The sequence below is a fragment of the Centropristis striata genome, chromosome 10 (genome assembly GCF_030273125.1).
Source record: "Centropristis striata isolate RG_2023a ecotype Rhode Island chromosome 10, C.striata_1.0, whole genome shotgun sequence".
NCBI lineage: Eukaryota > Metazoa > Chordata > Actinopteri > Perciformes > Serranidae > Centropristis > Centropristis striata.
This window is the reverse complement of record NC_081526.1, coordinates 8,578,738-8,593,326: the sequence shown is the minus strand read 5'-3', so window position 1 is coordinate 8,593,326 and position 14,589 is coordinate 8,578,738. Positions and strand designations below refer to the sequence as shown.

The 14,589-nt window shown below is 38.5% G+C and overlaps 1 protein-coding gene across 2 annotated transcripts in view; it reads left to right on the top strand.

Annotated features, from left to right (window-relative positions):
- fign (fidgetin) overlaps nucleotides 1–13,648 on the top strand; it is a 43,865-nt gene extending 30,217 nt beyond the window's left edge. For both annotated transcript variants that reach the window (XM_059342805.1, XM_059342804.1), the window contains one exon: nucleotides 7,825–13,648. In XM_059342805.1, the coding sequence (XP_059198788.1) occupies nucleotides 7,833–10,058 (2,226 nt within the window). In that variant the 5' untranslated portion in view covers nucleotides 7,825–7,832 and the 3' untranslated portion in view covers nucleotides 10,059–13,648. The remainder of the gene's footprint in view (nucleotides 1–7,824) is intronic.
- Nucleotides 13,649–14,589: the final 941 nt, after the last annotated feature.

Here is a 14,589-nt window from a genome sequence, read left to right as displayed (position 1 = left end):
CATTTACTCTTGAAATAACAGCTTCAGTGTTTTTTTCTCACTACTCCAAAACACCCAATTGAATTTGAAAAAAAATAGGTATTTTCCTCTTGTGGCAATCAAGAAATTAGTGTGGTTGGTGACATTTCTAGTTGAATGTATAAAAACAGAGCATTAGAGGTGCTTAATGTTCCAGTTTAGCATAACACTTGGATGCCTGTCAGGATAATTACATTTTGTTGGAATATATATTGTCCAAGAAACAATTGCAACTAACAATATTAATGGAATTTTATTTTTATGGCACTGATTTACTAATTTAAAACGCATATTAATGCAATCTACATCCTTTTAAAGAGCAATTCATCTTTGATAGTGTGTGTGTGATATGGACGGAAGCAGAAATGACAGCAAAACGTATCTCAGTAGAGTTTTTTTTCTGTTCATGCAGCTGAGGTGCTGTGGAAGAAAAAAAACGCTTAGGTTCTGCCCCCATGTCTCTTAATAGCAGAAAAAAACTTGCTGTTTTTCTGGTATCATGTTGGCTAAAATGTTGGTGACATCCCGATGTAAACAATAGCTCAATAAATCAATATTGTAATTATTGTGACAACCGGCTCAGTAATGGTGATCAGAAGTGGCTGTTGTGATAACTCTTCAGACTGTGTTTTAAATTCTGGTCAACACAATTGATTTTAATTGTTTTATCTAAATGATTATGTTAACCACTCAGGAATACAACATGTCAGGCATGCATAGTGCTGGTTTATATACACAAAGTGACAGATAAACTGGGATGATCTCAGTGTAAAAAATGACTCATTGCTTTCTGAAAAAAAGTTGGATTAAATACTAAAAAGACACCAGCCAACACAGCTGGCTTAAGCTTTAAAATATATATATTTTACAGCATGTTATTGTTGTAAGATATTTGGTAAGACTTTACAATAACAACTAAGTGATGTTTATAGATGGTTTATAGACCAATTATTAACCAGTTACAAAGTGCTATACATATCTAATCGTTAAATGCTTCAACCAATTTCTTAAAAGTTTATGAATAATTTCAAAATCATTAACATACTTAATATGGTGTTAAAATGTTATAATGAGTGCAACTAAAACGATTAATAAACTATTAATTACAATTTAATTGTTTGTTAATGGTAAAGTAACTATAAACTTACATTAATATACCATCTGTTTACCATTTATAAATGATGGTGTTACCAGATATTTAACATTATACACATACAAATGATTGTTATTTCTTTTTGTGAATTACCATCTATGGACATATTTAAAAGTTTGTTCACCACTGACACTGATATTTAGTTCCTGGTCACATTCATTTTGGCATTTGTGTAGTTTATCTGTGCAAGAAGCTTATTATGACCCATATTTATGTTTATTGATAGGCGACAACCTTAAATGGCCATAGTTATTTTGATGCAAACAAAGGAGGAGGCAGGTGGTATAAAGAGTGACAAAGGTCGTGTAGGACTTCACCCAGGATTCTGCTACGTAATGTACTTAACTTGTGTCAGGCACATAACGTACTTAAGTTAACTTATGCAAGTCAAGTGGTAACTGATGTACATATTTTAACCCAAACAATGTTTTTAAAACGTGTCTACATTGCAACCATTTCAAAACATGCGTCTGTTGCTGCTTCTGTTGTTTGGGTATGAGGATGTGTTGGTACGTGGGTGGGAAGCCACTTATGAATACTTCATACTGGTTGGTCAGGACAAAGAGTGTGCAGAATATTGCCACAAATCACCAAGAAAAATATCACACTCATTATATGATCATATTAAGGAGTTATATTGAGAGGAGTTTGAACTAAAATGTCCATTAACTTATTTAAATGCTGCATTTCCCATCAGTAACTGCAGTTGTAGTAGTTTTTTAGGAATAGCATGTTTGATTTATCCATATGTCAGGTACACATCTAAAGAACTGCTTTCTTGTGTCAATATGACAGTGATTTATGTGTAGTACTAATACTATTGTGCTGCCACATGAGCAATTACACAATGTATCATTATTTTTGACGTAAAGATTTCTGATTCATTTAAGACTATTTATTAATAATAAAAACACTCTGATTAGGTAACATGCAGGGGTTGATTCAATGAATGACATAAAATATTTGTAAAACCACATAAGGCTTTATTTTAAGTTAAGTAATTAATTAATTAATTAATTAATTAATTAATTAATTAATTAATAAAGTAATATGTTGGGTAACATTTTCCCCAGATATAGTTGCTGCTTCTTTTGATCAAATATGTAACATTGTTCAATGTATACTTTTTTCTCATTATGCGACCCTTGCAGGTTGTGATTAAAAGAAATGAAAAATATTTAACATTGTTTCGACTATATGATTAATTACACTAATAAAAGGATCAATTGGAAACAAAAGCTCTCTTACCATATTATCTAATATTTGATCTTTAATCTTAATAGTTTATCAGACTAAGATAATCTGATTCGCTGTCAACCATTATAATCATAAATTAATGTCCTATGTCTCCTTAAGAGATTGCTTGAGGTGTGCCATTGTCTCAGTGATACAATGGTAGACATGACTTCTATACTGCTTCCGGTGTTTTAGACATTTATGAATGCTGCTTTAAACAGCTGATCTGCCTTTACTGAATTAAAGCGATAACAGCTCGGTCACAAGCTGCATGACTCACTTTGCTTCCTGTACGATCAGAGTATTATTCTAATTACAAAGAGAGGTCCCGTCACAGGAAGTTGTCCTACAATAAACACACTCTAAGTGAATGCTTGAGCAGTCATTTTGTCATTTTGTATTGGGATTAGTATAGAATCCACAGGGATGATGGTGCGGAGACATGTAGTAATTTGCTGCCATGGGTGGTCAGACTGTGAAATGTATGTGCAGTAGCCCTGGAAAAGACAGTGACTGAGGAAGGCATATCTTTTCTAAATGAGGGGTTAAATGGCACCCTGTCGTCTAAAGATTGGAATTACTGCCACATGGAGCTCTAAATTGAGTTTAAATAGTCTTAACTTGATATGTGAGATGAATGAGACTCCGTAGCTGTACCGATTACCATCTCACATTGTATTAGAATGTTTTGCCCCACCCCTACTTAGAATATCTCCAGTGAATTTGAATATGAATATGAGCTTGTTTTTATTTATAAACGTAATTACTGTCTGTCTGCAATATTTGCACGCTTGTCAAGTAGAGTGGTCTGTGTGTGCAGAATAAAAGCAAAAGCTCCCATAATTATGTTTACGTCCGGCGATGAAAATCCCAGGGTTGTAATGATCAGTAATTATAAATACTTTTCAGCATGTCTACTGCCTCAGCTGGGACCATTGTGTGGTGTGAAGTGCAGAGTTTGTGCAGCTTAATTATGACATTGTACATGACTAAATGTACCAGTCTGCTTTGGCTCTGCAAAACACTTCCAGTGCATAATCACGCTCAAGTCTGACTTTAAAGAGCTCATTACAGTTAGTTTTCTAAAGAGCGGCTTATTAAACACAGTTACCTAATAAGCATCTTTGGTGGTGCAAATTGGTAAAAATGGTAATGAGTCTGATTAGGCCACGTTTCAATTACGACAGTTTTCACTTCCCTCCCCCCTCTCCCTCAACCCTCCCACCTTCCCCTCCCCCAAACCAAAAAAGACGAAGGAAAGTCCAGCTCTTTATGCTTGGGAATCCTCCTGGAAGGCATTTTGCTCTCTCCCTCTCCCTCCCTCTCTCTCTCTCTCTCTCTCTCTCTGTCTCACATGCACTCACACACACACAGAAAGAGGAAAAGAAAACCGCTCTGCCACCTCTGTGCTTCCTTTCAGCAGCACAGTAATGAATAGAGAATTGTGCAAGCGGCGGTCCAATTTACGCACTGGGAAATTGGATGGACAGAGTGGAGGCCCACTCTTGTTTGCTTAAAAACAGCCTAGGCTACCAGATTAATAGTTCCCAAAAAGGTCAGCATCTCTGTTTCACAGACGATGATCACTGAACCAGAAATTAAACAGCATAGCGTAGCATAACGCCATGGCATCGCGTCAAATTCGTTTTATCCTCCACCTGCTCGTCTTTCCTTCAGTGAGTGTAAGATCATCTAAATGATAAATATCATAAATTGTCACTTTTTGATCAAAGGGGGGGATTTATGCTCTTAAGACAAATATGTGTTTCTCAAATTAATTACTAATTAAGCAGCACTAATAAATAAAAAAATACACTCCAAAAATGGCATAAACAACACACCCAAAAACACCATTTTTAATATTATCATCATTTCAAATTTACCGTGGAGGATTATTCAGATCTATGAATTGACAAACACAATAGTCCAACAAAGGCTGTATTTGTTGGTGCCTGATCAGTGGAATTTGAGCTGGAGCCCCGAGGCTATCTGAAAACATTCCACTAATGGAGCTCTCTGTAATTATACCATTTCAAAGAAAGACAAAGGAACCTGTGGATGTTGTATTTGAATTTCCAGGCAGGTGGAATAAAGGACAACCGTTTTACCGTAATGCCAAAGTACGAGATCATTATGCTAATCCACTGCTCGTGTGTGCACGTGGGTGCATTTGTGTCTATTTATGTGTTAGTGTTTATGTGTGTTGGATGCATTTACTATCTACTCCATAACCTTTGTCTGAACCAAACTATTTAAAATCTTAATGCCCTAGAAAACTGGTTGGTGCACTGAATCACTTTACACACATACACACACACACAAATTATGATGACACTTTTATTATGTTATTGCATGCAATGCTAAAACTCCTTTTGTTTATTTAATGGTTCAGAAATCCTTTTATTTCTTTGTTTAGGCTCTTTATGAATAGCAAATGCTTCTTTTTGCCTGTAGAAAAGAAAATATTACAGGAATCTCAATGCAATGTTTATATCAGCGCGCTGTATCTATAATAATAATCATCTTGGATGGTTTCCATTTTATAAAATATCTGATGCTCAAAGATCTCAAGTACACTTTGCGAGTGGCGCTCCTTTGATTGTCCAAAGTGGCACATTGTTCAGAGAGGATTAACAGTAATAGAAGAATCTCACTCAATGAGCTGTGTGCAATTTTGTTATTGACAAAATGTGCCTTGAGTGTTAATGAACTCTGCTGAATGATTTTACAAAAACCATTATCCAGATACTTGCTCTGCACTAAATGCTGTGAATTTCTGAGATTTTTTTGGCAGACGACGCAGCGCTAGTTGCTCTTGTCCAAATGCTGTTTTGTTTGTTTTGAAGGGAACATTTTTCTCAGCAATAATGTGGGAAAAAAAACCTGTTAAATTCAACCGTTTGTTTAAAAGGTATTTTAATGCAATAGCCAGGGACAGGCTGTGATGGTGTGGGGGGGAATCCACTTAAAAAGTCTTACTTTTGTGCTACACACACCTTTAATTGCAACATAACAGCTGACCTATATGTAGTGTGTGACTAATACTTCAGTGGATGTACATGCATATGGGGCTAAAGCAGCGCAGTGAGACTTCTGCTGTTCTCAAGGGTGTCATTCATACATCTCACTTTATACACATTTCAAAAAAAAAAATGCTTTGATTCACATGAAACACATCTTGTTATTTTTTGTAATTGTAGACAAGTCTGTCACCGTCCCTTGTGATAACACAATTTGTTTCGATATTCTATTTGCTGTAGATTTCTGAACCTTTCTGTTCCAGCACAGTATGGCTACCATATTTGTCTGTCCAGGCTTTGTGGCTCTGGCTTTTTTTCCCTTAATCATTATCTTGGATGGCTGACAACCATGTGAGCCATAGCATGGATCTCTTTGACTAAAACCTTGTAAATTAACACAATTAGTGCAGCATCATCCTGCTAATTAGCTCCTGGTGTCTAGTGTGGCGGGTGGGCAAGTAGCTGGGAGGGAGTCAGAAGGGAATTTGCGGACAAACACTTCGTTTGTAATCTGCCTCTGGACAGTGGCTGTTTGTTACCCAAATCCTGTGATATGGACTTAACCTACTGAAGTATAAAGTATAGCACTGTAGCGCCTGAATAGAAAAGGCATGGACCATTGTAACATGCAGGGGAAGTTTGGTTAAATGTGTCTCCTCTCATATCTTCTTGTAGCTTTTGGTGGGATTATCATTGATGTGAGATTTGTAAAGCTCTGTACACTATCTCTGATTGTTTTGAGCTGTAACCTCTCTAATAGTCTACATTCTTTGGGGCTATAGTACATCCTCTGATAATCCCGGGCCGAGTAAAAAGATGACAGCATGTGTAGAAACTTTTATTTGCAGATTGACTTTAGGATTTAACTCGATTATTTATGTCATTCAAACCCCTCAAGGCCGTGTAGAGAGAGGCTGAGAGATGCTGCAGAGAAAAAGACAAGTGAAGCATGGTTTTTTTTCTCCCTCCCTCACTCTGTGGACTAGGAAGCAGTAGGCAGACTGGATGTGGATGTAATTCATGCTGGGCTGAGGGGTTTGTGTGATGAAAGCAACAGAGCGCTGCCAAGGAAGATTGCTTTGCTGCTCTCCACCAAGCAGATTTGAAACTGTCTCAGAATGCCTCAGATGAGAGTTGGATTATAGACTGACCTGCAATGTCTGTGTCATTCTGCTCTGCGTTGGGTGGATTATACCACGCTAACCAGGTGTTTGGTCCCATATCCTCATACTGACCGTGATGTGTGTTCCTTTAGCGTTGCCTCTCTGTCATGTGGGAGAGATTTGGACATTCGGTGTGAGGTGAACTTCAAACAGGCTTTTGGAATACAACTAAATTTTTCCTAATTGTGTCAGAATAGCATCATGCTTGATTCTTTGCATTTTTCTACTGTTTTTAAACCTAAATGGCAATTCTCAGAAATAGTTCATTGGTATCCTAAGATAAGTAATGCACTGGGATTGGTGGCTATCCAATTATATTTTATCCAGTTACATAGCAGCGATGTAATATGAAATTAAATCAAGTATTTTTGGTGCCTAACCTTAAAGAGCAGGTCGATTAATTTAGATTTTTTTGAAGGTTTTTACAAACATTCACAGTTTAAAAGTACATTTGTTGAGGCATCGAAATGTTACTTTTCTCCAGCCCCTTTGAAGAGTTCTTCCTCGCTGGTTAAGGTTTCTTTTTTTGTGATCAATTTTTTATTGGTTTTTCCATTTAGTTTAAAACAAACAAACAAGCAGGTGTGGCAAGCATCAATTGGGCAAAAATAGCAACAGCAACAAAGAAGATAAAATGGTAGTGTAGCATAACAAAAAAACAAAAAATCAATGGCAATACTACCAACCAAACATATGAACCATATTGAGTGTTGAAAAATAAGAAAAAGGGGAAAAAATAAGAAGAAAAATAAAATTAAAATAATATAAATAAGGTTTCTTGATGATGAACTTGCTTAATGTATACAGTTATCAATAACCACTAGCGACCCTCTGTGCTTTTGTTGTTTGGAGAAGCAATACTGCTATAGACGCCATGTTACTTTGAAAGTCACACAATAACACAAACTAATTGATCGACCCAATCAAGTAGTTCTGTTTCACAACCCTAACAATGTGTTTAAAACAGCGATAGTTACATGTAAAAATGGTCATATTTTGTAAGATATCACACAATTGGCATTGCATACTTTTTCATAAGAAAACCTGTTCATGAGAATACATTGACCCAAACTTCAGTTCATGCATTATTTTCATTTTTTGTTGTTTTTACAGTATCTGACTTACACTATTTGATTTATGTATATTTTGAAATATAATTATATCATTTTTGAAGGATTTTGAACAATGATTTAATGCTTATTTTGACATATTTCTCCTTATGCGTAATATCCAGGTCTAAAGATGCAGTGGACCCCAGAGCACACACAATGGGCTGAGCAACACTTTGACATCTCATCCACTACCCGCTCTCCAGCACACAAAGTAGAGGCCTACCGGGGGCACTTACAGCGCACATACCAGTATGCGTGGGCAAACGATGACATCTCTGCACTGACTGCCTCCAATCTGCTTAAGAAATATGCAGAGAAGTACTCTGGGATCCTAGAGGGCCCAAATGAGAGAGCCCTGCTGTGTTCCTACTCTGATAGCACCACTGGACTCATGAATGGACGTAAGTCAGAGAATGAATCCTGGCAGGAGGGGATTTACCCAATGAACTGTGCTCCAGATGTTATATCTGTGAGCAAAGCTGGAATGACAGCTGCCCTACCCCCTACAGATGTGTCGGCTAGCATAGGCAGCTCCCCAGGGGTGGCTAGCAGCTTGTCTGAGCCCAGCTATTCCAGCAGTAACTGTGGGAGCCACACAGCCACTACTCTCCACTCGGGCCTCCCCTCTCAGGAATATACTGCCAGCTACAACGGCTCCTACCTGCATTCTAGCTACAGTGGCCAGAGCACCCCTGCCCTCCCCTCCCCTCACCCCTCTCCTTTGCACAGCGCTGGGCTCTTACAACCACCGCCCCCACCTCCTCCCCCTACCTTAGTGCCGAGCTACAACGCCGGGTCTCCAAACCTTCCCAACTTCAATTATCCTCCAACAGGGTACCCTGCTCAGACTGCTGTTGGCCCCGGTTATAGCCCTGGGGGAGCACCCCCTCCTTCAGCTTATCTGCCGTCCGGTATTGCAGCTCCCACACCGATCCCTCCTTCCACACTGCCTGGCTACACCTACCAGTCCCATAATCACACACCGATTGCACCAACACCTTTGAATGGCAGCACATCCAACTCATTAAAACGAAAAGCTTTCTACATGAGTGGACATGGAGATATGGACTCTAGCTATGGTAATTTCACCTACAACCAACAGCGCTCCTCACAGAGCCCAATGTACAGAATAACGGACAGTGTCTCAGACTCAAACAGAGGCAACGGCTTCGACAGAAACGCCGAGGCATCGTCTTTAGCGTTTAAGCCAACCAAACAGCCAATGTCTTCTGATCAACAAAGAAAATTTATTATACACTCTGGCAGAGCACTAACCCCTCCATCCTACGGATCAACCAAAAGCTCTGTGGGTGATCTCAGACCTGGCGAGCCCTACGGCAAGTTTGGATCCCCCATCATGAGCGAGCAAACTGAAGAGCACAGACAGCACCTCTCTCACTCCCTAACAGGGCCTGACATTGGTACGGCTACCTCGTCCATCCATGCTGCAGAGGAACAACTGAAGAACAGTGACTCCAACCTGGTGGAGCTGGTGACCACAGAAATCCTTCAGCAGGGCCCTCCAGTGGACTGGAGCGACATCGCGGGTCTGGATATGGCCAAAGCAGCCATCAAAGAGGAGATACTATGGCCCATTTTAAGGCCAGATATGTTTAGCGGACTTGCCACATTACCTCGGAGCCTCCTTTTATTTGGACCTCAGGGAACTGGTAGAACAATGCTGGCCCACTCCATGGCCAGCCAACTGGGGGCCGCTTTCTTGCGACTCAGCAGCTCAGCTTTGGTGACCAAGTGGCTCAGCGAAGGGGACAAGATCATCCAGGCTTCTTTCCTGGTGGCTCGGTGTCGCCAGCCAGCGGTGGTGTTCATTAGAGAGGTGGACCTGCTGCTGTCAGCCCAGCTCAGCGAGGAGAGCCCAGTGAATCGCCTCAAGGCTGAGCTCCTCATGCAGCTTGACAGTATCCTGACCTCCACTGAGGACCACGTCCTCGTGGTCTGCTCCACCAATAAGCCTGAAGAGATCCCAGAGTCCCTACGGAGGTACTTTGCCAAGCGACTGCTCATCCCCTTGCCTGATGGGACAGCACGACACCAGATAATCAGCCAACTGCTCTCACAGCACAACTACTGTCTCAGTGACAAAGAGATGTCGATACTGGTTCAGAGGACAGAGGGCTTTTCTGGACTGGACGTGGCTCAGCTGTGCCAAGAGGCCGTAGTCGGTCCTCTCCATGGCATTCCTGGTACTGACCTGTCGAGCATCCACCCCACTCAGATGAGACCGGTCTCTTACCAAGACTTTGACAATGTGTTTTGCAAATTCCAGCCCAGCATATCACAAAAAGAACTTGACATGTACACTGAGTGGAATAAAACGTTTGGTTGTAGTCAATGAGAGACACTCATCCAACATAATTACTTTAAACCTGGTCGTTGAATACAAATAAGTGTTTGGCCTTCAGCAACATGAAAAATAACAAACAGTGGTGACATGAACAACCTATATACAGCGAAGGGATTGTCCTTGAAGGCTTTAGACAGAACATGGCAGTCTGGACATCATTTGTAAAAGTGAATCAAATGCTTTATGTGGCTGACGCCATGTGCTCACTAAAAATCAACTGACTTGGAAGAAGATGCTCCCGTTTTTGTATATACATATATATATATAAATATATATACATACTATTCTGCTGATCTTGAGATTTAGTTGCTATCAAGTGCCTGAGGTGGTGCTGTTTAATTTTCTTTTTTCTTTTTGCCTCACAATCTTCATTGGTGACATGTGCTAATATAAAAAAAAAGCTTTAAAATGAGACAAAAAACTTGCTTTCTCTTTTCCATTAGTGTTCTACAGCTGTGTCTGTTTCGTGCTCTCTGTGAACAGTTGTGGTTAATTTGAGCTAAATTAAATTTATTGGCATCGTTTCAGTTGGCCTTCATTACCTTACACAGGTTTTATGTATGTGTAAATCCTTTAATTACAATAACAATGTTTGTTTTTTTGTCGGAGCAATGCGATTTGTTTTCTAGCAAACTTAGGGTGAATTTGGTTGCTGAACTAGCCTCTCCACTAATTACAGAAAAAAAACAAATATTTTACAATGTGACTTCAATCTAAACAATAAATTACTATGTAATTGCTGTTAAAATATTGTTTCAGTAGTAATTCACAGTGTTTCACATAAATGTAAAATCCTACCATTATTTCTTTTGATGTTCTCTATTTGAAAACTCAGGAAAGTGATGATGATATGTACAGTACCTCATAAGCTTGTGTCGAAGCACTACACACTACAAGAGCATTCGGCTTGCATTTGAAATCCTATCATCAAACCATGTAAGGCTATACCTCAAAAAGCTCAAAATGAAACGAGAAGGTTCCTACAATGAATGTATAAGAGTAATTCTGATTTATTTACAAGACAAAAATAGTCATTTCTTTTTTTTTTTCTTTTTTTCTTTTTTTACTTTAGCTTGTGGTGATGCAGAGCTGAGAGAAATCCGAAAGGTGCAGACAAACATCTTGGGGTTTAGGAAGACAGCTGCCCCGAGCTATTTCATTCCATCCTGCTGCTGTTTTATCATTAATGAAACCTAAGGATTATGTATAGCCTAAGTTCCTTTCTACCTCAGTTTGTTAGTTATCTCTGAAAGACAAATACATGAAGACAGCAAAATGTCAGCACCTATTCTGCTTGTTTGATGAGGAAACCTTTTGAGAGAACACCAAACGGTATTTTGTTGTGTGCAAAATCTATTAGCTTTACATTTTGATAACTCCCAAGAACCTTGTTTCTCACCACATAATGCACTTAAAGGGGAATACCACTGAATATCAGGTTTGGGATACACTATGCCTTTGCCTTAGGACAAATTGGTCTGTATTGGTCTGTTGCCATCGCTTTGTTTGGCCCCTGAATCTGTGATGTCAAAAAGAAAATCTCAACGTGACAGCACACACTGGAGAATCACAGTGATTCTCCAGCTAGAAACCAATTTTATTATTTTAATATAACGTTTACATAATAATTGGTTTGTCTGTCTTAGGCCATAACTGTAACATCCATGAATTGAGTGGCATTCCCTTTTTAAGAACATGTCTTGAAGGCTAGTCTCACTGTACACAAAACTGTTATTTTGACTCTGTGTTGTAATTTTCACATTTAAACTGTTGTGTTTAAAGTGCTGTTAATCACTACTTGCTGCCATGAACCAGAACATTTCAATGCAATGTTTTTTTTGGCAGAACTGACAACTGAATTGGCAAGTAAAAAATGTTATTGAATGTATTATGTCCTCTGAGCAGTAAGGAAAGCAAAGCACTCGCACATTGAAAAATGCCACTGAAGTAGACAGCACTGTAGGTGTAGGTGTAGAATACTGCAGAGGTACTGAAGGACCTTGTGTTTGTTTTTCATAGAGGTCCCTACATATTTGTTGCACATGTTTTACCTGTTCTTTTTTATCAGACTGTGCATATTTGATTGCTGCCACCTGATTTGGTATCATTAACTCTTCCAGGCCTGTATCAGGATCCATACAGAGCATCCAGAAACTACGTAGCAGCAGAGAAAGCTAGCAAGCTTGTCAACAATAATATCTTGTTGTAGTTTCACAGTATTTGTGTAATATATTTATAGATCCAGTCATTATAACAATTGGTAAATCCCACATAATTTGATCAACCTGGAAGCAGGATCAAAACATTTAACATATAATACAAGTTTTTTATCTTCATGTAACCTTATAGACAGCATTTCAGAATACAAATTACCATATATAGTTGTTCATATGTATAGTTTTCTCAGATTAGACATGGTGGATTAGCCCCAAGGTACACAGAACAATCTTTACAACATAACTTTAAGGATGGATTCATTGTTTTCAGTCGTGCTGTACAAAAGTATTTGGTTTTTTTAAGACTTAATGGTGTGTTCACACCAAACCCGTTGCTCAATTTTGACGCAGTTACACAAGACTTATTTATAAGATGCAAACTGGTGGAGCAGGAGTCACATCATTTGCATCACCCGACAAAATTAAGCAAGAAGCTTGCATGGTGCTGTGTCATTAAAACCTAAAAAAATCAGCACAAATACTCTCCTGCATGGTACGGCCCAGATCGATCCAAATTCCATTAAAAAAACAAGCATTTTAAAAGTTGTTTGCTTGTCGTATTGCGGACAGACCTGACAAAGCAGGAAATCAGACTCTTAATGTATCAGCATCGTGATGCAGGTTTTACAGCAACCTTTTAATCTGTTGCATTGCAATTATAGAACAGCAAAATCTGTTTATTTTTTTCATATCAGTGCCAGTCATCCAGATGAAGATTCTGGAGTTATCCATAATGTTAATGAACTTACACAGGACAGCATTTGTTTTTTTTTTTATGGTTCCACAACAGGTACAAAGAGTGGTTATTTCTGCCATTGTTGACTAAAAGAAATGACAGAAAGAAACTTTTGTATCTACCCTGGTGCGTCTTTAAGTGAGCAAAACAAGGTGAAAATGTGCTTTTTGTTTGGTGTGAACACAGCGTTTCTGGTAAAGGCGTCCAGCAAAGTTTCAAAAATTAAAAACGCGTAATTACCCAGGAAATTAGCTCAACATTAATGGAAAATTCATTTTTAAAAACCCTTGGATATTGTGCCAATTGTTCCTGCACTTTGAGGTGTTTATTGGTTGAAATCTCCCTTGAAGCCAAAGTGAAACAGCTTTCTTTTGAATATGATGATTTGCTTGAAAAAGTTGTGCATGTCAGTGACCTTAATGCCACAGTGCAAGCTGTGGATAATTGAAACTGGCGAGTTTATAGCACTCTCACTGGGCACTGTTAAGTTATTGTATCACACAATGTCAAATATCTTAAAGTCTTATGAAACATTTGTGGCTTTTCACTTTTATCCTGTCTGGGTTTATGAACAGTCACTCAGTACAAAAGGAAACTGGCTAATTTTTACACCTCTAAAAAAAAAAAAAAAAAAAAAGAAGCAACACACAGCACTGGAATATAATTGTTTGTCCATGACTGCTAATTTTAAGAAGTAATTATACTCATTGCAAGGGTTTTGACAAGTAGGCGATAAGAAGCTCTAAGTGCCATTAACGAGCGCAGATTTGGTGATTTTCAGAGAGCGACTGTTCATGAACTTAGAGAGATGTACTGCATGTTAAAGAGGGGAAATGTTCCACTCAGAACCAAGCAGTACTTGTATCCACTCCGGCAACAACAGATCTTGTCACGCATTTGCTTTTTTTGTCTCCCTAACAGTGCAATAGAGCACAGTGTAACACAAGGCACATGGATAAGATGTTATATTTGTATGTTTTTAATTTGCAGCAAGATCTGATATGAGGAAAACAATGATAGTTATTCAGATAGGGTGTATATTTCACAAGCTATAGATGTTATCATTAATATAGTCATTTGTTCTATTGAGGATGATGTGGTGAAAGGGCCAACAGTCACAACCAACCTATGATAAGCACATTGAGTCTCACAGTGATGCCAACTCAGCCACTTTTTCTGTTTTTCAAAAAAAAAATCTGTCAGTATTTCCGTATTTACATTTTGTTGACAACTGCTTTTGATTCCATCCTTATGTGGTTTTATAGTCTGGTATTCTTTATAACCATTTCTACCTCATTGCTACATATTGTACATGTAGTACTTATGTCCTGTCATTTTGAATGTCATGCATTTGTGGATTAAAAATAAAAAAAAGTTAAAGCAACAACAAAAAAATTAACAAAAAAAGAAAAAGGAGGAAAGAAAAAAAAAACTTGCCCTTGAATCTGAGCAGTCTACCTCACAAAGACTGTCTTTACACTGTCGAGTACAAGTCACAGAAAAAATAAGGCACCTTGAGGGCACAGACGAAGTCAACCTGTTCACCCTGACGTACAGTTTATTTACAACT